The sequence below is a fragment of the Amphibalanus amphitrite genome, unplaced genomic scaffold, assembly GCF_019059575.1.
Source record: "Amphibalanus amphitrite isolate SeventyFive unplaced genomic scaffold, NRLGWU_Aamphi_draft 002146F_arrow, whole genome shotgun sequence".
Taxonomy (NCBI): domain Eukaryota; kingdom Metazoa; phylum Arthropoda; class Thecostraca; order Balanomorpha; family Balanidae; genus Amphibalanus; species Amphibalanus amphitrite.
Window position 1 is genome coordinate 12,975 of NW_024883639.1, and position 27,799 is coordinate 40,773.

Consider the following 27,799-nt stretch of genomic DNA (forward strand, 5'->3'; position numbering starts at 1 on the left):
CATTATCATATCACTCTGCCAACCTATCATAGTCTTTGGAACAAAATTTGGTCACAATGTGTAACATTGATGCCCGGGAGGGCACTGAAAGTTTGGTGACGATCGGCGCAGCGGTTCTGGAGATATATCGTAAAGTCTGTGGGAGGGGGCAAAAAATAGCCCCCCCCCCCCCACCAGAGTGCGGGTTAAAGGTATCCCAGTCATACATATTGCCGCCCCTGGCAAGTGGAAAGATGGCGTCTCTATGCCATTGGTCCATGTCGAAAGAAAATAATGAATACACATGTGCTTTTGATTCCTTTTAAGACCAATGACTTATGCGTAAATTTCTAGCGCATTTCCGGGCGACTGGCCCATCGTGGCCTGTTGTGGTGCCACAGTGGAGCTTCTGTTCTGTACCGGCGCTGTGACGGCTTCCCTTGTCCTACACCGGCAGGAGACACCTTCAGCGTGGTGGCGCGCCAGGGAGCGATCGAGACCGTATGGTGTCTGGTGGACGCACTCTGGATGGACGTGCTGCCCTACCTGGTGCTGCTGGTGGTGCCCGTACTAGGTACGTCTGGTGTTGTCCTATCAATCCGCGCCCTCCTGGGGGGGGGGGGGATGAGCACACACCTGCGGTTTTCGCGAATATCTAAAAAACGGCGAGGCACAATACCCGAAGATGCCTCTTTCTAACAAACCCAAAACAAACCCAACCTAACCAGACCTAACCTAGCCTTCAAACTACAATCTACCACCTACCACATAGGGTAAGGGCGGGTAAGAGGACGCGGGCGATAAGAGTACGCATCATCTGTTTCGGTTGCCTAGCAACGCGGGTTTGTCGAGTTCATGAAGTGACATGAAGCCGCCAGCAGTGTCAGAAAAGTGGTTTGGGGATCTAAGTTCGCAGACTAAAATTTTGAAAAGGTCGAAGAACAAAGTTGGATCTTAGCTAGGTTCCAAATTTTTAATGCAGCTACTGCATTATATCAGTTTCTTTTTGGCATAATGGGCAGATATTGTTGAAATGCAGCACATATCAAAGTGAAACACCTGCACATGACCAACATGCAATGGTAATCATTAAGCAGGCACCTCACGAGATGCCAGATCTGTCTACGATAGCAATGTAGGTTGTAGGTTGTAGGTGTTAGGCTTGTAGGTTGTAGGCTAGTAGGTAAGGTTAGGTCGGGTTAGATTATGTTTCAGATCTGGCATCTCGTGAGACGCCTGCTTAATGAATCCCCATGCAATCTTGTATCTACTTAATAGGCAGGTAGCTTACATTGCCATTGCTCAGGTATAATGATGCATACCTATATAAATATTAATATTCACATTTGCCTAATTTTAACAAGGGAAATCCAACAACATCATAACTAAATGCAAGAAAACAATCTGAACCCACCAGAAGGCTACTAATGTGAAAGCAGCTACCCTTGGATATCACTTTCTTAGCCTAGGTAGAAGTGAAGGTATAATCAAGAAGGGAGAAGTTAAGACAAACTGAAACACATGGTTTATGTTAAGTATTACCATTACCTGAGCTTGTTACAAAAATAGACATGAACAATCCCACCTCAGATTCCTTGAACGAAGATGGTCGAAGTCGAATGAGTCTCAGTATCTCAGCCTTTAAACAAAAATCATATTGTTGAGTATGAAAAAACGAGAAAAATTGCACATAAACATTTAACTATTAAATTACCCCACGAAATTATACTTCTTTACAATAACTCACGCAAATTGCGAGACTAACCCGGCGCAGTCGCGTAAAAGCGCGCGGAGACGCGCCAGACAGCGCTGCCTAGTCTGAGAATGTATTTATTTTTTAAAAAGTATTTGTTGCTAGTTAAGTTCATTGCCGAATGACAAAAACGATTTCGATGTTCAATTTATTTTAATACAAAATTTAATGAATAATATGCTGCACAAAATAATGCCTTCGGTCGATTTATTACAAGTTAAGATATCTTACTGCCATGAGTTCGAGAAAAATAAAAAAGTCATTTTTTTGTGTAATTTAGATGGGAAAAGGGCATCAAAAAGACAATAACTGTTTATTTTGTTCATTTTAATATCATTCACAAAAAATTTTGCCATAAATTCGTCCAAGTTCTCTTATGCCGGCACCAAAAAGGCGATACCTCAAAAGACGCTGTCACTTATTATCCCCATACGCATTTTTTTGCTCATTTTTACGAAACAAAAACTATTCTATAACTTTTTCCAATCAATTTCCATTCTAGCCATAACTTGTTTTGCAATGAATGATGTCTAGGTGTCTTAAACGATCCAAGTGAAGCTGACCTTAGCAGGCACGGAACGACCCCGCAGACTATCGTAAAATATGGGCATCACACGTTATGAAATTGCTAAATTTTGACATTTTTGAAAAGAAAAATCTTTTTTACATCTACTGATATCATTTTTTCATACTTTACTGCAATTGGGAACTTTTACCAGGGGATAGTCTGCCACCACGGAAACACCAAATATGTTCTGCGAGAACTCAGAAAAAGTTTGCGCCCGGTTGCGTTATGAAGGGAGCCGGGCGGGGAGCGAGCTTGTTGGTGCGGCGATGGCAGTGTTTTAGACGTCAAAAGGCCAAGGCTTATGACTCGTCTCCCATGACTCGCGTGTTATTTTTGTGATTTGTTTGGTACCTTCGTTTGATTTGTGTGAGAATGTGATTTTAAAGGTAGGATAGGTTGTGCTGATATATGTATTATGGGTAATATGCTTATCCAGTACCCATAATTTTCTGATAGCATTTAGGTACTACTCACTAGCTTGGTATATGTGTCATTTCTCAGAACAGTGTACATGTAAATTAATCAAGCTGAGGTTTTCAGGTTTATCTCACCTGACTACGTAAAGTTTGCATATCCATTTGGGGCATTGCCCATTTACTACTCACTAGCTTGGTAGTGTTGTTTCTCAGACCAGTGTACGTGTAAATTAATCAAGCTTTTCAGGTTTATCTCACCTGACTACGTTATTAACTTGAAGTTTGAACTGCTGTTGCCTGTCAGTTAATTTTTTAAGCATTCACTACTTTGTAGGCACTGCATGCTAATATGGATATGAAATCGAGCTTTTCAGGTTTATCTCACCTGATTACGTTAAGTTTGCATATCCATTGGGGCATTGCCCATTTCCAGCTCCTGCATGCTGTGTCAGTGTAGTCCTTCATTCATATCATACGTGTTGAACCAGATGTTAAAAGAGTGACAAAATTTTCAACATTTGTATTATAAAATACAGGATTAATTGTTAATGCACACACTGTGTGATCACAATTCACAGATCACCTGTTCATAACACATCACAGTTGATGGGCTTCAGGCTGCCGATCAAATACCAGTTATATCTATCAATCTAATATCAGTGAAAGTTTTGCCAACAGCTGTCAGCTGGTGAACCAAGAGTAGCAGGCGGTGCTGGTTCTTGGGAGTAGGTCAGTAGTTTGTACTGCATTCTATTCAGGAGTCCAGGTCTTCATTCAGTAGCCATGGAGACTGGAGAGAGATGACTTGATCTGCTGAAGAAGAAAAATCAGTCAAAATGGGTAGGCAGTTGGGTTTTTATTAAGTGACCCATTGTGAAATGCTCCATCAAGCCTGATAATGCTGACATAGATGGGTAGAGGTACTTTGTTGCACAGAAATCATCTGTTTAGGGAACGTTTGCTCACAGAACAAAAATTGCTTTTCTTTAGTCAAGACTTTTCGCAGAACAAATCTTCCGAGTTCAAGAAAACTTAGAAACGGGCCACTTTTCTGACACTGGCCGCCAGTACGTGTTTGTCACCGACGGAACGTGTACGTTTTGCGGCGACGCTGTTGAGTTTAAGGCGATAAATATTATTTTGGAGCGTTATGATATTATTATGGTATGGTACCGTAAACGGGGGTGACTTTGCCTTGCGGGGTGACTTTGCCATGCTTCTCGAAAAAGCCTTTAGGGAGATCTCCATTGATATTTCACGAAGAATGTAATACTTTTTTATGCACGCATGAAGATAATTGATGGGCCTTCCAATATAACCAACACTGAGAGATAAGTTACCACTAAATGCCTAACTGGGCTCCATTTTATTGCAGTCATTGAAATGGTCAAATTTGAAAAGGTCAGAACTTTTTATTATCTAACCATGTTTCAGACGAACTGCGATGCTGAAACTTGGTATGGCTGATCATGACAATGCTGTTTAGTTAGCATATCCAACAAAATTGGCATTTGTCACTTCATTTAGCTAAAATTTTTGGTGGAGATTTTTCCAAGTGAATCGCAGGCCATATGGGATGACTTTGCTACCATGCTATCAATGCAAAAATGAAATACTTATCCGATGCAATTTAAGATAATTTTTTAAGGTAGCATCACTTTGACCTCCAAATTTGTTTTTAGAAAGTAAAAGTTTATATATTGGAAATTGACACAGGAATGCACAGTGGTAGTATAGAAAAGCAAAAATTACCAAAATGAAAAAAATGTATGAAGCTGGGCCCAATTTTTCAGCACAGCCAAGATCATTGACATTTCCTGAGTTGGCCAGTATGACTAGCTGAAGAAATATGTACCATTTTATTGATCAAAACGCTGATAAAAAGGGTGCCGGAAAGTTGCCGCAAGAACGTCCTCTTTCTCTTCCTCTGAATGCCGCTGGAAGAAAGCGGCAAGGTCCTAGAGTACCGATACAATCATCTTTATGCTTATTTATCTATTCTGAACCATTTTTCAGTTTCTATATAGGTACTATAAAATGTCAATATTTTCAACAAGTATAATGTATTATAAAAAGTAATGTATCTCTCCTTTTGTGCATCATTTAAGAGCAAAAAACCTCAAATTGCTTTATATTTTTCCCATTAAGCAATTAAGGATGGCTGCCCTTCCCCATACAACTGAAAAGAAATGCTTGAGAAATATTTGTTAGCGTTAAAAACCTTATTTGGCATAGTGGCAAAGTCATTAAGCCTACCAACTCGGGCATAGTGCTGCATTTCTCTTCAGCTCATCCGTCCTCGACCAAAATTAGCATGGCTAGGAACCAGTTTAGAAGGGCCATAGCAGTATCCTCGAATAAGGACAGGGAAGAAAAGAGCGTTACAAAAATGTGGAATCTCCCTTCTAGCAACAGGTACCCTGAAAACGTGCTTAGGAGAACTCTAAAGGGAAGCGAAAGCTGCGGGCACTAAACGGGGTTCTACAAAAGAGGATGTAGATGGCTTCTTGACTCTACCATATGTGGACGAGAAATTATTGAGCCGGGTGAAAGGTGTGGTGCGCAGGTCGGGAATGAACATCCGACTTGCTTGGCGAAACAAAAACAAACTGAAAAACGCGCTAGTCAAGTCAGCCTTCTCACCTCCTCTCTGTCCGGGTGCCAGTCGCGGGTGCTACTGCTGTAAGTGTGGCTTAGCAGGGAGATGCACGACCAAAAATGTGGTTACGAGTGAGCGAGCGCAGCGAGCGAAGCGAAGTCTTTTCAATATAACGGAAAAATCTCAGTATGAGCGGCCCGGCCCGGCCCGGCCTGTAACGCTTTTGAGAGGCTTATATCTCAGCAACCGCTGGACCGATTGGCCTGCAGTCTTTTTTTGCTGGGTAGCCCCATCCCTTCTACCCCGTAACTGACTACTTTTGATACATCTCAGTGACCGTCGTGGCACGTGCCACGTGAAAAATCAAGGGTGTTCACACATTCTCGAAATTCGTATATGCATGGACGGAAGTAAAGTCCGTGTTTACGGGGACGTCCACGTTTTTCGGTGTCACGCCGTTGCCGTTGAATTTTCGACGATGCCCTCTTGACATGACAACAAGCGAAGTTGCCCGCTTGTTACTAGCCCGATTCTGTGCCGAAATTGACGTGTTTAAGGGTAGAGAATTCGACCGACATACATGGACCAAAAAAAGATGTGATAAGGGTGTTTGCATGGACAGTGGGCGGAGCCTAATTTCTCTATGAGTTATTTTCATATATCCATGGACTTGTGGGCGGAGCTTAACACAGTCCATATAAGCACGGTTTTATTCGCTTACTCGATTCGAAAGCATGAACCCGTTCTAGTATCACCTTTAATCGTGTTTTATCGCCATTAGATTGTATGTCATGCGCGTAATTTAACCCTCGCCAGACCTATTGTTTTTCTACATACCGTTGGTACGACCCCCTCACCTTTTCGGCCCTAATAAATAACCTGAACTCATGTGACCTTTAGGAAAAATCCGAGATGTACAAGTTGTGAGGCCTCTAGATGATGTTAGCCATTAGGCACTGTAAGTTTCATCTCCCTTTGAAAGCTCCTCTGGCACTGAGAGCGTTGCGAAGTTGCGACATTTTAGGACCGTGCAGATGCTCACTTATGTCGTAGGTCATTGACTTGACCTGACCTGAAAATGCGGATGATGTCACAAGATTCGGGTTGAATCAAATGTCAGGTATGCTAAGGTCCAGCTCTCTATCTCCAGCGTGTCCCGAGCTATCGTAAAAAAATATAAAAGGCGCGGCGCTCTCCCCCCCCCCTACCATTCGGCCGGCGAGCGTTAGTTAAACCGCGCCTGACAGGGAGGAGGGCTATTTAGAACCCCTCCCCCTCCCTACACACTATACACAAACACATAAACACTAAAATGTGTGTGCAAATTTTATATAAAAAATGTGTGGAGATCTGATGATTGTTCGGAATGATAAACTCGAGTGAAGCGTGAATTGTCGGCACCGATCACCCCGTCAAAGAGCAAGAAAGTAGCTGCTAAAGAGTTAAATGAGGTCATATCACATGGGCATGAATACACTTACTATCGACTGTTCGAATTATTCAAATGTATTGCTTAAGTCTCGCTTAGCTTCCAAATTCTGCAGAACAGAAAAGACTCGGTTGATTATTGTTGCGAGATACACAGATGAGTTTTGAAATAAGAAAAAAAAATGGAACGCTTCACACTATATATTATCAAATATCAGCCACGCAAGTCAGCATGAATGATCAAAGAATGATATTACCTGGCGAACTGAGGGCAAACAATGGCATAATTTTAAGCCAGCTGATAATGATTTTCTTCGCGGTGAAAGGTAATCCGCCTATGTGATTGCGTCATACCGCCGCTCGTCAGGTCCGCATGAACAGGGCCAGGTCATTCGTTCGCGCGCCACCAGCGCGAGCGGACGGCGAATGCCGAGCGCATCAGTTTACATAACAACTTTGCACATGTTGAGGCGGAACAAGCAAATCCGCTGCCACAGACGAGGCATCTTTGTCACCACGCACCTTCATGAATGTAGACAATTAACATGAGTGTATGCCTAAACCTTGAACATGAATCTCGAGCCGCAGTCAACGGCGGCAGAGCGCATATTCTGGGCGGGCACGCACACGCGGCGGCTGCCGATTGTGCGCGCGCGTGGGGCGGTGGCACCAGTGGACGGGCGTCTAGCGTGCACGTGGCGGCATCGGCGCCGGTAGACGGCCGTCTTGGCGCGCGCGCGGCGGCGGCGGCGGCTGTCTTGGCACGCACTCGTCGGCCAGCTGGACGGAGTCAGAGCAGCCAGATTCCCAACCAGAACTGACGGTCTTCGACGCAGCGTCTTCAGTACGGCCAGAGACAGACTCGTTGTCCAGCGCCTCAGTCTCCTCCGTCTGGCATCACACAGGGGTGGGGCTGGGTTAATACAGGCTGACACGGGGAGTAGTTAGGTTTAATACCGATCTGGCAAGAGAGAGGGTAATGGGTCAAACACTGAGCTGACACAGGAGGAACGGCTGGGTCGAACACCGAGCTGACAAGGGGTGGGGGCTGGGTCAAATACCGACCTGACACGGGGAGGGGTCTGGGTAAGACATCAGGCTGACACAGAAGAGAGGCTAGATCGAACACCGAGCTGACACGTGGGAGTAGTTAGGTCTAATACCGACCCGACACGATGGAGAGGGCCGGGTCAAACACCGAACAAACACGGGGAGAGGGCTGGGCGAACACCGAGCTTTCAACGCATAGGCGGTTACTCGACAGGCCGAAAAGGGAATGTCAGAGAGTAAGTCACCACAGGAGCTAATGCAAAAGGTAGCTGATATTAGGAAAGGTAATTACTGACAGCACGGACACGGAAAAGGGCCAAGCTAGTAGTACGAGACACTATAAAGTATCACAAATTACCAAGAACACGTCGCTGGCGGTTCATGGTACGGCACATAATTGCCGCACAACTGCTATACGAGGCTCGGGAGACCAATTCCCCGCTGACCCTGCAGATGCACTATCAGCCAAGGCAGTTCAACAGCCATATCAGAGCGGGACCGGCCGTGCTGTGTCTGAGACAGCCGCCCCGCCGGAGTCGGCGACCGCTGCGGCGTCTCCGTTCGCCGTCCGCCCCTTCATCCACTTCTCCGGCACCCTCGTCAGTGTGTCGGCCTTGTTAGAGGCAGACGAGACACTGAACACGCTCACACTCAAGCCATACTCATCGACGAGAGCCCTCAGTGTGCCGAGCCGGCGCCTGATCAACATCTCAGACGTCGCCTTCGATCGAAGTCGCGCCCGACCACTCAGCAGGTCACTAACCCAATGATACACAGTCCGAGAATCGACCATGAGACGCATCACTGACACTCCCCACTGAATGGCCAGGTTAACCCCCTTCAACACCGCGTCCAGCTCGGCCAGATTTATGTGGCTGACGTCATCACGAGGCCTCAGCCAGCTCGCGTCCTCTACAATCTCACCTCCCACTTCGAGAGCAACACCGAGAGCGAGTGAGCTTGCGTCAGTCCACACAGTCGCTACACCGTCACCGACATCCCACTGACCCTTCGCTGGGTCATCTGCTCTCACTCTCGCCACCAACTCGTTCACCAGCCGCACGACATTTTCATCACGAACTGGCTCGTCCCACCCGTGCGCAGCCTCACTCACCAGTCGTTTCACGAACGAGGCGGCAGGACGGAGCCAGCCGCACACAGGGTAATGGCTTGTAAGCTGTCCACACAGCGAGAACACGCTTCGCTTTGTCACTGGTGTCGCCAGCACGTCCGCGCACACTTCACTGTCCCGGCGCCACCGGAGGTGCCCGTCACGTTCCCCCCAGACACGGTGACCCAGGACGCGAGCGCCGCTGTCTGCCCTCACCGGCTCCTTGCTCTCCAGTCCGAAGTTCCTCAGGTGCTCAGCCACGTCTCGGGCCGGAAGCACCGCCTCATTCACCAGAATGTCGTCCACATATGATGACACGGCTGCTTCCACTTTCGCGTCCTGCGATAGCACAGTTTCCAGCACGGCCTTCATCACGGAGGGCGACAGGTTCATGCCGAAACCCAATCTCGTCAGACAATGCCGCTTTCCTCTGTAGATCACTGTTTGGTAAGGCCAGAGTTTCTTGTCGACGTGAATCTGAAGGTAAGCCTTCTTCAGGTCCAACAAGGCCACGTCCGTTCCCATCCGCCGCCACCTGCGCGTCTGCTCTGCACAGACGTCGGCGTCTGCCGTATGAGTTGTCAGGTGACGATTGAGGGGCCGGAAATCCATGACCGGCCTGACCTTTGTCTTCTGGACGACCGCCATCAGCGGAATGAGCCCCTTCGGGGGACCCATCTCGCTCTCATCATACTCTCGCAGCCACCCATTCTTCACCCAGTCGTCTAGCTCCGCCTCATATTCGGCACGCGCTTCTGCCGGCACTGGGTACTCGTCCACGTGACCGGCCAGGTCGGGCGGTGGGTTACCAGCGGACCACTCCCATGACACTGTCCACTCCCGCCGGACCGGGTCGAAGGTGACGCAGAAATCTTCTCTGTCGACTCGCAGCGACCCCTCCTTCACCGGCGACGCAGCGCACGCCTCTCCTGCCGGCTCACAGCCGAAGTGCACATCACCGGGCGAGCGGACAAGCACTCCACCGAGCTCTCTCACTGCATCCATGCCCGCTATCATGGAAAAGCCGAGTGGCTTATCCCTCACCACCAGCGCGCTCACCGTCACCCGCCGCAGCCCCGGTACGGCCACTCGCACATCAGCAATGCCAACACATTTCAGATGCTCACCGCTCACAGTCACCGCGTGCAGCTCACGCCGGTGCCACCGCCTGCACAGCGAGACGTGAACGAGAGTCCGACTGCAGCCGGTGTCCACGAGCGCTGCACACCTCGCCCCATTCACATCCAGCTCCTTTATCGGCAGTGCGCCAGCCCACTTCAATCCCGAGAAGAGGCCGGCGCAGGTGCCTCCCCTCGCTGGTCGTTTCCCTCCGGGCAATATGCGGCGATGTGGCCCCAATTCCTGCACCGATAGCACTGAATCTGGGTGCACCGGCTGCCCGCACGCCCGAAAGGCGACGGTGACTCGCCTTCGTCGGAGATCCGCTGCTGTCGCGGGGTCCGCGCCTCACCACCAGCGGGGCGTCCCGTAACGTCACGTGCCGGGCACGCGCGAGCATAGTGACTGAACTCGCCGCAGGAATAGCACGGTCCCCGTCTCCCTGCGCCCGCTTCCACCGCCGACCCGCGGCTCCACCGGCGCCGGGGTCCGCTGACGTCACTGCCGGTTGCCATGGCGACCACTCCCTGACTCTCACGCAAGATGGCGCGAGCCCGATCAGCCAGCTCACGCAGGGGGAGAGAGTCGACGCGAGCCCCTGCCTTCAGCACTTGCCTGACACTGTCCGGTAGTCCCGTCACGAAGGCGCAGCTGATGCCTTCTTCTGTCATGCCGCCAAAAAGTGACGCCAGCTGTTCCAGCTCAGCGAGGAATATGTCCACGGACTCGCCTGGCCTGAGCCGCCGCTCTGCGAAACGTTCATACGCAGAGAACTTATCCAAGGCAAATGCCCTTTTCAGGGCCGACTTCACCTTCTCGGCGTCCTTCTTATCCTCGCTGGAAAGTTGCCGGTACACAGAGAGCGCGCCGCCTTAAGCCTAAGCGGAATCACGCACTCCTGAGGGGCCGCCGGCGTCTGCAGCGTGCAGACCAGTGGCGCAGCCAGGGGGGGGTCAGAGGGTCAGCTGACCCCCCGAAATTTCTGTCAGGGGCCCGCTCGAGAGAGAGAGTGAGAGAGAGAGAGAAAGAGAGAGAGAGAGAGAGAGAGAGAGAGAGAGAGAGAGGAGAGAGAGAGAGGTCCTAATCTAATCGGACGAGCCCGCTTCGAGAAATGCCCACTGCGACACCTCGGGTGAGGGGTCGGCCTGGTGCCCCAGGTGGACAGGGCCCGGGCCCCCAGGAGAACGGGCCCGGCCCCCTGGGTGGATGGGACCCGGGCCCCCTGTAGATGGGTCCGGGCCCCCGGGTGGATAGGGCCCGGGCCCCCCCCCCGGCGGATGGGGCCCCGGTGGATGGATCCGAGCCACCGGGAGAACGGGCCCCGGGTGGACGGGGCCCGGACCCCCGGGTCCCGCGAGAACGGGTCCAGGCCCCTCGGGTGGATGGGGCCCGAGGCTCCGGGAGAGCGGGCCCGGGCCCCCTGGGTGGAGGGGGCCCGGGCCCCCGGCTGGATGGGGCCCGGGCCCCCGGGAGAACGGCCCTGAGCCCCGGGTGGACGGGGCCGGACCCCCGGTTGGATGGGGCCCGGGCCCCGGGAGAACGGGCCCGGGCCCCCTGGGTGGATAGGGCACGGGCCCCTGGGTGGATAGGGCACAGGCCCCCGGGTGGATGGGGCCCGGGCCCCGGGAGAACGGGCCCGGGCCCCTTAGGTGGATGGGGCACGGCCCCCCGGGTAGATGGGGCCAGGACCCCCCGATGGATGGGTCCGGGCCCCCGGGAGTACGGACCCCAGGCCCCGGGTGGACGGGGCCCGGGCCCCCGGCTGGATGGGGCCCGGGCCCCCTGGTGGGCGGGCCCCGGAGCCCCGGGTGGACGAGGCCCGGAGCCCAGGTGAACGTGGCCCGGGCCCCCGTATGGATAGGGCTTGGTCCCCCATGTGGATAGGGCCCGAGCCCCCGGGTGAATGGGGCCCGCTAGGGTGACCCGCTTGCTTCGCAACGCGAATAAGGGGTATTTTCGATCGGTGGGCGTTTGGTTGGTCTTGTGTCTGTGGGTTATGTATCCATTACGGTCGATTGTTTTTTGACGGCTAAGCATTTTGGTTTTGGGAAAAAATATCCATCGCATCGAGGTGCTCGTGTCTGATAATAACCATGCGTTCTACTATAGAACATGCCAAGTGTATTTCATGACATAGGTTGGCGTAGGTTATTGAAGAGTGAAAGCCATCGATTAATTACTATGTAGAGGTTTGAAACATTTATATTCTTAAGAATATTGCTGCTCGTCATGCAAAAGCGATGATTGGACCTTGGTCACAATTGAATGCTCTTCCAATCTATGCCCATTTCAATTGTCAAACATACCAGGTTATGTAGCAAAACCCCTGTAATTAAGTAAGTCATAAGCAAATGCTATTTTCTCCAGCAATTTGTTCCACCTTGTTTTTGATCAATTAGCTTTTCACAATTTTCCCATGAGAGGCGGTAGGTACATTTCTCTTGCCAACAAGCGTTGTTTGAACCCACTCCGTCTGACAGTCACCCAAAAATAGCATTAAGTCCAAAATCCGTCCAAAACGTCAATTTTTCAAGCATAAGTGCCCTCACGGGTGCACGTGGCGCGTGCCATCCCTGCACCGCACACCATTCGATAGCCCGTTCGATTCTCATGCACGATACTGTGTTCCTCGTGCCGATCGGACCCACGGTTACCGAGATACTGCACGGGGACCGGACCCGTGTCGGGCAAGTTGAGCCATTGTCGCCCATTTTTGCAAGCCGATTTATGCATGTAAAGTCTATGACGCGAATTTGCACTTTTTGAGCACGCGCCATGTGCTCACCACCGGCCCGATCGAGCTGTGACTCTTCACAGGCACGTTACCCATCCTTGTTCTATAAGTTGCGCGAATTTCAGCGCACTATGGAAGTTACGTCGCGATCAGCCGCTTTTTTACGCGAGTTCTTCGCGAAAAAAAAAACCTTAGGGGGTTGCATCAACCCCTCCCCCCTGTGCCGGCGAGGGTTAAAACTTCTTACGAGCGAATTCACGTAATGAAGAAGAATAAAAGCACAATCTACTACAGCAGCCAATAGATGACTTAGGACAGGCACATGGGACTACTTTTAAATCTTGTGCGACAGAAGCAGGCAACAGTTCCGATTGCATATAATATGCTATGCATATTGCGGAATTGGGGCTCATATCGGACTCGAAAGATACGAAGTCATACGTCATAGTAACATATTTCTGTCGTGGTCAATTTGCGTAAAAAGTGAAGACCGGGTGATTACCGAGCTACTGTTCTATGCAAATTTTCTGATTCAAACTCGCTCAGGGTTATCGTGCAGGTAAAGGGGGCCCGCCCAGCAGAATGCGTATGAAATATGGAGAGATTCTGAAAAATGGGTGGGGGCCCGCACACTAGGGGGCCCGCTTTGGAAGCGATGACCCCCCGAAACGAAATCCTGGCTGCGCCACTGGTGCAGACCATCTCCACTTTCTCAATCCAGTCCACCACGTGATCTTCTCCCGACCCGTCAAACTCTGGGATCAGCTTAACGTCCAGGCCCGCCATTGTGGCCGAAATAGCTTGTGATCCGAAATTATATTTCCACTCTCGCAATGGGCACCTGCACACAAAACAACACTCCCCCGCACCCGCCTGACTCGCACTGCCAAGTCGGCCGCTGCCGCCCAGGGTATATAGAACAACGGGTACACCAACGACGCGGAAAGCGCCCATTTTACCTGGATGAGTTACATGGAAGGTGATATATTTTTTGAATATGGAATAAATAGAGTATTCCATTCTGACGAGTAAAGCCAAATTCATAAAGCAGTTATTTTTAAATTATATGAACCAGAAATAACATACTAACCATAGTTTAAAACTTAGCATAAAGTTAGTTGAAAAGCCTATAGTTGATACTAAGATGGAAGGAATCTATGGAAGGCGAAAATGGCGCAGCTGTTTCATTCTTAAAATGTGTTCGCAAGCAGGATTTACGTGATGCTAGCGACATCTATAAATGTAATCGGGAACGCTCATTGGCTGATCGAGTCCGTGAGCAGTATCGCCGACTTACGCTAGTACAGGGTTGAGGCAATGTGCGCATGCGCAGGAACTAGTGCTCTCATGGAGGGGATTTTGGTACCTCGGGCAGCGCCCAATGCTTTTTGGACCTGTTATGGCCTCCGCATCGAAAAACGCTAGATAAAAAGGTTGTAGAGGAAGCTTGAGGCTACCTTTCCCCACAATAATATGGGCACTTTATGTTTTAGCTTACGTGTGGGGCTCGCTTGAAAAAGGTCGATTTAACATGCAAACCCTATGGGGTAGTAGTTTTTGAGCGCCCATTTGGCCTAATGCTACCAACTGTTACTGGCTACCCCTGGCTGCCGCCGGCCGCCGGCACATCCTTGATTTTTCGATCGCCCGCACGTGCACCAATCCGAGCGTGCCGGCGAAATAGATCAGCGCTGCCAGTGCACAATACAACACAGTACAATCAGCGCTGCCAGTGCCCAGTACACCTCCTCTGGCCATTCTTTTTATGAATGCAGTCGAAACACTCATGTTAGCAGCAGATACACATCAACCCTTGATATACCTCAGATATATAGATGATATTTTTGGCATTTGGACACACGGCTCTGAGTCTTTGGACAACTATTACGAGTTCCTAAATAGTTTTCATCCTGCTCTAAAGTTCAGCATAGAAAGGACTGACAACTCCCCTAAAAAACAAATTCCCTTCCTAGATACATTACTCACGGTGGAACCAACAGGTAAATATACTACCGAACTTTACATTAAACCTACAACAGCTCCCATTATTCTTCATTTTCAATCTTGCCATCCTATGCAAACTAAACGGTCTATCATACACTCCCAAGCTCTACGAGCTATACGGATAGGGTCTGACAAGGCAGCAAAAGACAGAGGTCTTAGAAAACTCGCCCAGCTATTCTTGGAAAACGGGTACCCGCGTAAAATGATTAAAAATGTCCAAAACGCAGCATTGCATAAGCCTAGTCGGCCGGGTTCAAGACTGGTAAGACTGGTCAAACTCGTACCTACGTATCACTACCCTATATTGACGAATCCTTAACTAGAAAGATAAACGCAGCAGCAAAATCTTCAGATCTCGCAATCCAAATTGCTTGGAAAAGTGGACCAACGCTCTCTGATAAACTGATTAGATCAGCATTAGAACCAACCCCGTGCCCCAGAGGCAACCGGAAAGTATGCCATACATGTAACGGAGTACTGGATGGTAAATGTCACACTAAGAACGTTGTCTATCAAATTACCTGCAAACTTTGCAATTGTACGGTTCTCCAGTAAAAGTCTTGTTGGTTTTGCTTTTTCGGACATATCTGGTCCTATATAATGTTCAAATGCATAAGTCTCAACCCGCATTATGTGTATGCACATTTACCACGAGACTGTGAAATGGCATCGATGTATGCCGAATACTTTCCGAGATATTCACCAAAAACCTCATTTTCTGCCGTTTGGGGTATTCTGGCCGCAATCTTCCTGGGATCGCCTATGACATCAGTAGAGCCATCTAACGACAGGACCGCGGAAACACAGAATCATGAATGAATCGAGCGCGTAGTAAACGGTGTATGAAAGGGAGACTCGGTAGAGGCTATCCGGGTGGCCGGCGCGCGGCGCGCCCTTAGGCATCGGTCGACCCTTCGGACCGCGCGGGGTCGGAGGTCGCGCTCGGGAAGTCTCGGCTCTGGGTTTTAGCGCTGTGCAGTCAGGAAGGGAGGATAGGATAGCGCTAGCCCGACTGACTGGTATCTCGGCTGATTCGTGTGTGGTGGAAGGGAGCACAGAACGGGATGGTGGCTAGTGGTGGATGATGGGATGGTGGTTTCTGGTTAGGTTAGTGCGTACTGCGTAGAACGTAGCTGAACATGCATTGTTTTTTTCATGGCAAACAACATGCAGCATAATGGGCGGGATTATGCAAGAACTCATACAAAAAGGAAATAATATTTCGGCCGAGGGAGTGGATGAGTGCCGTGACAAAGCATGACGAGGCTGCCAAAATCGGGATGCTTTTTTGTCACCATTTTTTACCCCTATAAACATGCAGCGCTTGATCCGAACTTAGAGGTCCCCGACTGACCTTAGACCTTAACCGCACCCGTCCGGTGCGCCACATTTTCTTCAGGGGCGCTCTTCTTGGTTGTATCTGTTCTTACCAATAACTAAAGCAAATCGAATGTATAGTAAAAAAGGGCATACCTCAAACACAATTTTATTCACACCCGCTCGTGTGCATAATCGTTTTGACCTATACCTTCTTGCATCATAATATATCACTTCAGTGCTTAATCCTCAACGGAATTTTGGGTTTTCTGCATATACCCCGGCCGAGGGGGGGGGATTACGACCCCTCTCCGTCTTTTTGCCCCTAATTGAGCTAGCGCCTTGCGGATAAAACTGAGCGCGTGCGTCGTATGAGATGCAGCAACTGGTACCCGAGTTGAATGTCTCAGGTCAACCGATAAACTCTGAGGTCAGTATAAGTGCTCCAAATCGCGGGATCGGTTTTTGGTAAACAACCACCATAAGTGGTTGCAGAGCCAAGATAATGGCGCCATCGAGTTTTGCATGCTCAAGCGCGTCGAATAGTATACGCTTTGTTTTTGTTGAGGTCAATTTAAGGTGTTCACATCAGGTCATGGTCAGGGCAGAGCCACTCAAGCCACGAAGCTGGCCAAAGGAGGTCATATCGCTTCTTAGATTCGGTAGGTCCTCACAAGTCCACTGGTGGCTTCCCGACTCGCTAGCTCAATTTGATCGGGACTTTTTGGTGAAAACTCCTGTGACCTTAGTGACGTCATAAATGAAGTCGCCTAACTTTAAGAATGGAAAAGTGAATGCTGGCCGCTGGGGCTTGCACAGATTGTATAAAATTGCGAATTAATGCGCTTGAGACAGCTTTAGATGGCTCCCGGCGCCAAAATAACAGCTTTCATATTTCCCAATTGATTAATAATCGTGAGGTTGCGTGACCGACCTGACTTCAGGTGACTCTTGAGAAAAATACGAGATAGCTACATGCAAGTTGTGAGGCCTCTGGGAGATAGTTCTAGATCATATAAGCTTCATTCCCCGTTGAAAAGTCCCCTGGCACGAAGGGTGCTGCGACGTCGCGACATTTTGGGACCTTACAGAGGTTTTCTTTTGACGTCATTGGTCAACGGCCTGACCTTAACCTTCGCACTTGTAGGAGGGTGTCGAACAGACCTCCTAACCTCAGTTTTACGCAAATAACTCGCGCAAAAAGCGACTGATTGCGACGAAACTTCCAGTACCCTCGAGTTAATCAATATTACGCCTATCCTATAATTTGTATGATACTGACTCAAAAGACCTTTGACTTGTGACCTGTTTTCCGAGACCATGTTTGGCCGGAATTGCGTTTTGGCGTATTTCGAGAAGAGCGCGTTTTATTGTCTTTTTGTGGCTTTAAGCGATCAAACATGCGAAAGGATGTTGATCCCATGGATTCTAGTGGGTAGCAAGGTCACGTGAAGGTCAGTCAGGTCACTGACCTTTGATGACCTTTGTTCACTCTTTCGAGTTCTACATGTTTCTAGGGTAGATTTTGGAGTTGATTTCGCATTTAAAAACCGTTTGAACATTTAAGAAGTAGTTTTGGTTCCCTCGTAACATGTGACCTGACCTGACCTGACCCGACCTGGCCTAAATGCACGAAAACATCATCTGTGATCCAAAACTAACTTGAAATTCGTGATCAGCACCCCGCAAAACCTTATAACAGCTCCACTTTACGAAGCTCTAACAGGTCCCGATTCCCCGAACTTTGAGTTATATTGACCTGTCAACCAATGACCTAGGACCTTAAAATTGGGTATCAACGGCCTCCTCTCGTCACGGGCAACACGCTCTTTTTCCGCGAAGCTCTAGCTCGATCAGGGGCTGAACGGCAAAGGGGTCCAACGGACCTTCCTCCCCCCTTTACGATGGACGCTGGCAAAGCACCAATATGGGCGAGGGTGAAAATACAGCTGCTGTCATAAAAATTCAGCTTGAATCAAAGGTCAATTTTCTTGCCAAATTTCAGCTCTCGCAGCTATCAACAAAAATAAACATGTGGAGGCGGCACCCGCCTCCCCCCCCCCTCTCCTCTCGGCCACTGCCAGCGAGGTTTTAAGCGTATCATACGGTTACAAAGCATCATATCAAGATGACACACCCCAGCAGCCATATGCACCGAACAAAAACTTATTACCCACGCTAGTCTATCGGCACCATAGCACATGGTCGAGACTGTCGTCAGCCACGGACGTCGGACACGCACTCGACCAACCCTCTGAGCCCGTTGACTGCGGGTGACCTTGACATGTCAAGCCTGATTGGCGGCCGGCCGCTGTCGTGCGGTCGTTACACGCGGAGGGGAGGGAGACACAAAGCTCTACGTTATAGCTGACCTCTGACCTTTCCCTGCGCCCTGGTCACTGACCCCGCTCCATGTCGCTGGGCGGTGGCATGGCGGTGGAAACCGGTTCTAGCCTCTACACATGCCACCATTCTAACCCTCCCCTCCCCACGCTACTACGCGGCGTGGAGTACGCTCGTGCGTAACTGGGCGGAGCAAGGGGTCACGCGATACAGGGGCGGAACTGGTTGCCCTCCCGCTCGCCGAGCGACCAACGACTAATACCCTGGAGAACCGTACATACATTGGAAAAACTAGACGCATGATAAGGACACGATTTATGGAACACTTTGGTGATGCTAGAAACAAAAGGAGTGGGACTGACCTTGGTGATCATATGTTGACGGCGCATGCGACAATTCAAGCCAAAAATGAGCAATTTGAAATCACTATTCTGGACATATGTAAAGACGAAGCTAATCTTAGAATAACAGAATCCATTGAGATTAGAAATACAAAACCGCTGCTGAATAAAAACACGTCATCGTGGCGCCTACTTTACCCGTTATCATACTCGTCATCGTATGATTTGTAACTAGGTACGCGACATGTTTGTCTAGGTATGCATTGTATCCGTTGTTACCCATTGCAGATTGCAGTAGGCAGTTACGTATTTGGCATGTCTATATGTACCGTTGCTGTTATTTATATTGTGTATCTCCTTTTAGGGTGTCATCTGATTAGGCACGTTACACCGCATATTTTTGCTATCTGGATCTTGGTTCGTTGTCTTTGGCTGGCTGCTCGATTTTCCTATTCGAATCTGATGATGACCCGTGGTCGAAATATTATTCTCTTTGTCTATTTCGCTTAAAACTTAACTAATATATGATGAGCATCAGGCTACATTAAAAAATATTTCTTATATACATGCTATCTTCGATTATTGATTATTGTTCCGCATTTTCCAAAATCTTGAACTGAATCTTGGCAATTTCTCATGACTACTTCACGACCGTGATACATGCATTTCTTAAATTGAACTTTTTGAGCCAAACTGGTACACATATGATAAAATGAATGTCACCATAGTGTTCTACGCCCCAAATTACCCATTAAACATGTGTCACAGGCTGCGAATATCAGTTTTGATTTTCGGGGATATGTGCCTACCCGGTTGACCTGACCTTGACCCTGACCTATGCTTGACTGACCCCTACATGGAGCTGACACTCTTGTAGGCCTTATATGATGGATTGTGCACCGTTTTGACAGAGTTTATGACGAGAGGCGCCCATTGTGAAGTCCTGAAGTCCATGCTACTGAAAGTCCGATTTCAGGTGTTTGACCTGACGTTGACCCGACCTGTGACCTCAAAATTCAACTCTAAAGTACTCATCTGAAGCGTCTCGTCGCGTTCTTTCGTTTGCCGTCTCGTGCGTTTCGCTGCGCCTATTGGTTCTCGAGTTATCGGCTGGGGGCGTTTAACGCCCCCCCCCCCCCCCAGCAAACGGTGGGTGGCGAAATATCCCAGCAACTGCCGGGTTAAGGACCTGCATCGGCTCTGAGGGCTCAACTTGGCCTTTTCTGGACTCTGGGGTCCAACACCAGCCCAAGCCTGTCTTTTAGGGTGCCACACTGACCCCTGAGGGTCCCATCCTTGCCTCGGCTGTAAGGACCCGCATTAGCCTTTGAGAGCCTAAGTCGGCCTCTGATGGCATCAAACTGCCATTTTCAGGCCCTGTACTGGTCTCTGAGGGCCTTAAACTGGCCTCTGAGGGCACAAACCGACCTCTAAAGGTCCCACACCGGTTTCTGATGGCCCATTTTCTGCCTCTGAGATCCAAGACTGACCCTTTTGTGCCTCTGAGGGTCCCGTACTGGCTTCTGAAGGATCGATGCCGGTCTCTGAGGACCAATGTCAGTCTTATAAGGGCCTCACACTGACATCTGAGGCCCACATTAGCCTCTGATGGCTCCAAATTGAGGCCCTATTTAGTCCCCAATCAGCCTATAAGGTCTCTGATCGCCCTATTTTGTTGTCTGGCTGGGGACCCATGGCTTACACCTTTAGGCGTTACGCACTGGCCTCTGAGAGCCCACATCGGCCTCTGGGGTTCCATACGGGCCTTTGAGGCCGCTATGGCAAGGGGCCCCTGTAAGCTAGCACTGCCCCTCCCCCCTCCGAGGTTTGGCAAAGCTGCCAAGTTGCCCCCACCCCCAAACGCCAAGTCTGCTACCGCCCCTGCATTCAGATGCATCCATTGTAAAAAAAAAAAAATAACTTGCACTGCAGTGATTGGGGGCTGGGGCACTGGCTGCTAGCAAGTTTTTTTCCCGGGAAACCGAAGTGGTAGTTCCTACCGGACGTCTGGCCGGACCTTTATTTTTGCATTTGTTTCTGGGTGGGCAAATCGACGCCACTGGGTGATCAATTGTGGTGACTGGGTAGGCATTTGCCCACCCAGTGGGTATGTTAGAGGAGGCCCTGCCCCCTGAGCGCCGAAGGCGCGAGGGGGCCCTGCGGTCCATAGATAACTCTGGAGGACCTAGCACGCCGTGCTGGATCCCTGTACCTTAATTCCAATACTAGATAGATCGTCTTTTACTCAAAGAAAAAATGATATCGAAGAGGGATTATGTCACGGTGACGAGCCCACAGCGCCCCTTTCTAACTGAGGGCCACTGGTTACCTGAGTGGCCCCTGGTCACCTGAGGGCCCCCTGGCCATCTGAGGGGCTCCCTGGTCACTTGAGGGGCCCCTGGTCACCTGAAAGGCTTTCTGGTTACCTCACTGGTCACCTGAGAGGACCCCTAGTCAACTGATTGGCTCTTAACTACCTGAGGGCCCCCTGGTCACCTGAGGGCCTCCGGGTCACCTGAGGGGCCCCCTGGTCATCTGAGGGGCCCCTGACTACCTGAGGGGCCTCCTGGTCACCTGAGAGAGAGAGAGAGAGGCCCCCTGGTTACCTGAGGGGCCCCCTAGTCGCTTGAGGGGCCTCTGGTCACCTGAGGGACCCCTGATCACTTGAGGAGCCCCTGATCACCTGAGGGCCCCCCTAGTTACCTCACTGGTCACCTGAGGGCCCCCTGGCCATCTGAGCGGATCCTGACCATTCGAGGGTCCCCTGGCCATCTGATGGCCCCCTGGTCACCTGAGGCCCCCTGGTTACCTCCGTGGTGGTCACCTTAGGGGCCCCCTGGTCACCTGATGGACCGTGTTTATCCAGGAAATGTCTGGTTATCTGCAAGGCCTCTGCAGCCATATGAAGGCCCTTAGTTACGCGAGGGGCCCCTGATATAAATGGCCCCTGTTTATAAGAGGGTCCCCTGGTCACTTAGTGGAATCTGGTCGATTGAAAGTCCCCTGGTCACCTGAGACGCCCCTGATTAACCCGCGCCACACTGGGGTCTGCGTATAACACGCCCTATTGGGGGGGGGCTCTCCATAGCCCCCCCCCCCTCCTAACTCCGAAACTACTGGGCCGATCGTCAAAATTCAAACGGCGTCTGATAGCCCAGGAAAAACTGTCGAGCGAAGCCGGCTTGTTCACATTTTGTAGCTCTTATGTAGCCACACTCTCCAGAAGGGCCCCACGTCGGCTTCTGAGGGACCTTTGCCGGCCTCTGAGGGCCTAACTGGCCAATGAGGGATCAGTTATAAGGGCCCCACATTCGTCTGTTATGGACCCACGACCCACATCAGTGCTTCTGAGTACCCTCATAACGGCGCCTGCGAAGGCCCTCACCGCCACATCTAAGCGCCCCCCCCCCCCCCCAGTGCCTCACGAGGGCCCACATTTGCGGCTCTAAGAGCCCCCACACCGGCGCCTCTGAGGGCCCTCCACTAGCACATCTGACGGCATTTACCAGCGACTCTGAGGGCTTTTGACCGGCTTCTGAGGGTCCCTTGTCGGCCTATGAAGAGCCACCAGTAACTTTCAGGGCCCCACACATACCTATGATGACCCCCACCAGTGTCTCTATAACCCTAAGGCCCCCACAACGGCGCCTGTGAGGATCCCACACCATTGCATCTGATGGTCTTTCACCCGCACCTCTGAGCGCCCCAGACCAGTGCCTCCGGAGGGGCAGTGATGTCAATTACGGAAAATCGGAATACCAATACCAAACCAAATACCAACCAAAACCGTGGAGAAATACCGAAACCAAACCAAGTTGGGAACATGAGGAAAATACCAACTTTTTACCGATTTCTTAGCCTCTTAAACATTAGCGAGGGTTCATGATACCAACAAAATACCAAACACATTAGGATTGAAATACCAAATACCGAGTTGGTATCGGTTTGGTATCGGTATACCAAAAAGTTGGTATCCGATTGACATCTCTAGGAGGGACCCACACAGGCGACTCTGAGGCGCTCGCTCGCTATGCTCGCTCATAAGATTCTGTGCATTTTATGCATACTTTTCAGGTAAAAATGACGTTATCGCCTTCCAATTTTCCACATTTTTTAGGGCTAAGACCGTTACAGATGGGCCCGTCTGCAAGGGAGGACTGGGCCCACTGTACCCAGCCCCCCCCCCCATCGAAAGGTTCTGAGCACGCCCACTGCCTGGGTTGGCAGGGGGCCCCCGGGTGACCAGGGGGCTCCTTTGAGAGCAGGTGGCTCCCTCCTGGGCAAAATTCTGGGTACGTGCCTGCTCAACAAGAAGTTGATTAACGAGAAACCTGCTGTAGCATTCAATGAGCACTGCTATAATAATACTCTGCTTCCTTCTCACACAATTATATCTCACACAATATACCGGGCTTCTCAAAAAAAGTTAGACGGATTTCTTTTGCGAATAGAGGACCCCTAACAACATTTAAGCAAAATCAATGCACGTGGAAAAACGGAGAATTTTTCGTAGATTTATATGACACCATGATTTGAGCTTAAAAAATGAAGCCGCGGTTTTAGAAAGTAAAAGCAAAACTCGTGAAATTATGCTTTCCCAGACTAAGTCGGTCGGTTCGACACCACGGAAGATCCGCAAACAATTTAGGGCAAAGAGAGCAACATCTTGAAACAAAATTTTCCACATTATTGACAAGTTTCTGGCTCGAGGAAGTGTTAACAATAGGTTCATGCAATTCAAGGAACACAGCGGCGGCCATAAACCCAATCAAAGGCTCACGGCGAACACCACTCGTGTGAGAGATGCGCTACTCAGACTGTCAATGGTCAGCGATATTGGGTGGCTCTGGCGACGTTTTGGAGGGTTCTGCAATATCAGGATGAGCAGAGATCCGGAAACGCTTAAGATCCAATGGCTCCAGCAGGACGGTGCCACGCCAATACCGCTAAAGAAAACCGGGAGGGGCTGTGGGAGCGCTTCGGGCGGCGCGTGATCTCGAGGTTCGAGACACGCCCGTGGTCGGCGAATTCTCCGAACGTAACCCCATCGGACTTTTTCCTATAGGACCACCTTAAGTCCCAGGTGTACCGAAATCACCCAAAAAGTTCCGAAGATCACAAGGATGCAGTGAAGTCAGCGGTGTGCCGTCTGCAGCTTTCCGTGGGTCGTGCTGCAGCAGAGGTCGCGCTGCGCCGGCCTAAACTGTGCATTGAGCAAAAAGGGAATCATCTCGAACATAACCTCGGCACGGCTCAGAAAGGCGACTGCCGAGGATCGAAATCCCCTCAAACGAAATGTCTTTGATGAGGCTTTTAGGTGATACCCAATTATGTTTTGTTACACTGATACACCCTTCAATACGTTAGTTATAAAATCGTCTAACTTTTTGAGAAGCCCGGTATTTGTATTTTATGGTATAAAAGTGTACGTTTTGGCCCACGACTTTTCCCATTCCCTATTCCCAATCATGCAACTGCGCTCAAACGTGTATGATGATGCGTGACCCATAGCCACTTATCCAGTCATATTGCCCCCAAAAAAACGGTAAATAACTTTTGAAAATACCCATCTCCAATTTTAGTGTTTTCTGGACTAAAATTTTGCGAGGAATCCGATAGTGTGGTCCCCGAGATCTGAAAAATTTCCACTTTGGAGATAGCACCTATTTTTTGAAAAATAAATATTCGTCAGGCATAATAGTCGAATAAATTGAAAATATAATGAATTAATTTTTGTATAACAATACTAGAATGTGTCGAACATTAATTAGAGATATATTTTAGCTGAGATGATACTATATCTGCGCAAGCATGTGCATTAACTAGTACATTAACCCCCATCGGCCGAGAAGGGGTGGGGCGGGTGCCGCCTCATAGGGTTTTTCGCGATAGCTCAAAACACGCCTAGGGTAGACAGCTGAAACTTGGCATACCTAATCTTTTATTCAAGCTGGATCTTTTGACACCAACCGAGTTTTCAGGTCAGGTCAGGTCACTGACCTATGACCTCATAAATGAGCCTCTGCGAGGTCCTCAGATGTTGCAAATTTGCAACGCCCTCAGTGTTAGAGGAACTTTCATGCAGGAAGATGCAACTTACAGGGCGTAGTATCCTTCAGAAGTCTCACAACTTGTATATCTCGGATTTAACCTAAATGTCGCATGAGGTCAGGTCGGTCACGTGACCTCACCATTATAAGTCAATGGGGGAAATATGAAAACTGTTATTTTGGCGCCGGAAATGATCTAAAACTATCCCAATCACATGGAATCGTGGTTTTATGATCGGACCTTACAAGGAGTGCATGACACCACGATTTCATGTGCTTGGGACAGTTTTAGATCCTTTCCGGTGCCAAAATTAGTCTTCATATTTCCCCCATTGACTTAGAATGGTGAGGTCACGTAACCGAACTGACCTCATGTGACCTTTGGGAAAAATCTGAGATAAACACGTTGTGAGACCTCTGGAGGATACTAGGTCCTGTAAGTTTCATCTTCCTGTGAAAGTTCCTCTGGCACTGAGGGCGTTGCAAAGTTGCAACATCTGAGGACCGTGCAGAGGCTCATTTATGACGTCATAGGTCAGTGACCTGACCTGACCTGAAAGGGTGGTTGGTGTCAAAAGATCCAGCTTGAATAAAAGATTAGGTATGCCAAGTTTCAGCTGTCTTATCATCCTCAGCGTGTTTTGAGCTATCGCGAAAAACCCTATGAGACGGCACCCGCCCCACCCCTTCTCGGCCGGCGAGGGTTAATGTACTAGTTTATGTACATGTATGAACAGATATAATATCATTGCAGATAAAATATATCACTAATTTATGTTCGACACATTCTTACGTTGTTAAAAATATTCACTCATTATATTTTCAATTTATTTGACTTTTATGCATGACGAATATTTTTTTTTCAAAAATAGGTGCTATCTCCAAAATGGATTTTTTTTTCAGATTTCGGGGACCACACCATCGGATTCCTCGCACAATTTTGGTTCAGAAAACACTTATATTGGAGATGGGTATTTTCAAAAGTTATTTACCGTCTGCTGGGGCAATGTGCAGTAAAAACATTATTAGTCGAGTACCTGATGTGCTGTTGCGCTGCCTGCGATGCCCTGTATGCTAACCCGTGTATTGCTGCCGTCCGCCAGGCCGCATGTCGGACCGGGATCTACCAGTGCGCCTGCTAGCGTCGCGCACGTTCGCATCCATCATTCAGCTGATGCCGCTGGAGCCAGGATGCCCTGGCGGCGACGCAGTGCCGTCGCCGCTCAACCAACAAAAGGTGGCAGAGCGCTGCTTCTTGGACCAGCTGATGGACCCTTCGTGTATCGAGGATGTTCCGGTGCCGGCAGGGGTGCGCGCCCAGCTACGGCCCTACCAGCGCCGCGGCGTCAGCTGGCTGGCATTCCTCAATAAGTACCATCTGCACGGTGTGCTCTGCGACGACATGGGGTTGGGCAAGTCGCTGCAGTCGCTGTGTATGATAGTGGCCGACCATGCTGCGCGCCGTGAGCAGTTTGAGCGTTCGGGCGCTACCGAGGACGCGCCAAGGCCGTCTCTTATTGTTTGCCCTCCGACTCTCACTGGTCACTGGATGTACGAGGTAGACAAGTTCGTAGAGCCATCTGAGCTGCGACCGCTTCACTACTTCGGACTACCGGCCGAACGCAGCCGGCTACAAGTACGCTTACCCAATCACAACTTGGTGATATCCTCATACGATATCGTGCGTAACGATATCGACTTTTTCGTCAATGTCAAGTGGAACTACTGTGTCTTGGACGAGGGCCACATTATCAAAAACGGAAAAACCAAGGTGGCCAAGGCGATCAAGCAGCTGGACTCCCGTCGGCGTCTGATCCTGACGGGCACGCCACTACAGAACTCAGTTCTGGAGCTGTGGTCATTGTTTGACTTTTTGATGCCCGGCTTCCTGGGCACGGAGCGCCAGTTCACGACCCGCTACAGTCGGCCGATTCTGCTGAGCCGGGACGCCAAGGCCAACTCGCGTGAACAGGAGGCCGGTGCGCTGGCAATGGAGGCCCTTCACCGCCAGGTGCTGCCGTTTCTGCTGCGGAGACTCAAAGAGGACGTGCTCGAGGACCTGCCGCCCAAGATCACGCAGGACTACTACTGTGAGCTGTCGGACATCCAGAAGCAGCTTTACGAGGATTTTGCGCGTTCGCGGGCTCAGCGGTCACTGGTGGAGGGTTTGGAGAGTGTCGAGAACCGTCGCGGCGTTGAGCGAGCGCCACCACACGTGTTCCAGGCACTCCAGTACCTGCGCAAAGTTTGCAATCATCCTAAGCTGGTGCTCACCAAACAGCATCCGAGCTACGCCCAGGTACAAAAAACGCTGTGTGAACAAGGCAGCAGTCTGGAGCAGATCGATCATTCTGCCAAATTGGTGGCGCTGAAGCAACTGCTCCTTGACCTGGGCATTGGTGAGGAGGATGGCATGCCAACAGCCAGCTCCGAGGTGGTGCACCCGCATCGCGTGCTCATCTTCTGCCAACTGAGGTCGATGCTAGACATGGTGGAGCATGATTTGCTGCAAGGCCATCTGTCTGGCGTCACCTACCTGCGCCTGGATGGCTCGGTGCCGGCCGGCGAGAGGCACGCACTCGTTCACCGGTTCAACAGCGACCCGAGCATCGACTGCCTGCTGCTGACCACTCAGGTGGGCGGCCTAGGTCTCAACCTGGTCGGAGCCGACACTGTCATATTTGTGGAGCACGACTGGAACCCGATGAAGGACCTGCAAGCAATGGATCGCGCACATCGGATCGGCCAGCGCCGTGTCGTCAACGTGTACCGGCTCATTACGCGCGGCACGCTCGAGGAGAAAATCATGGGTCTGCAAAAGTTCAAGCTGTTGACTGCCAACACGGTGATCACTGCGGAGAACAGCAGCTTATTGACCATGGGCACCGACCAGGTGGGTCAGATGGGGCCGGACTGGGGGAAGGGGGAGGGGGGCTCAGATGGGGACGAACCACGTATGTAAGGCTGGTCAGGTGGGCGCAAGTTAA

At 50.2% G+C, this 27,799-nt stretch overlaps 1 protein-coding gene across 1 annotated transcript; it reads left to right on the forward strand.

The window, feature by feature from the left end:
- Positions 1–436: 436 nt before the first annotated feature.
- On the forward strand, positions 437–27,774 carry LOC122376454 (TATA-binding protein-associated factor 172-like; the record flags this gene model as incomplete). The annotated part of the gene is made up of 2 exons (XM_043356327.1): positions 437–553; positions 25,916–27,774. Coding segments are annotated over 2 exons (1,976 nt in total), but the record flags the coding sequence as incomplete, so codon positions are not given.
- Between the last annotated feature and the right edge of the window lie 25 nt (positions 27,775–27,799).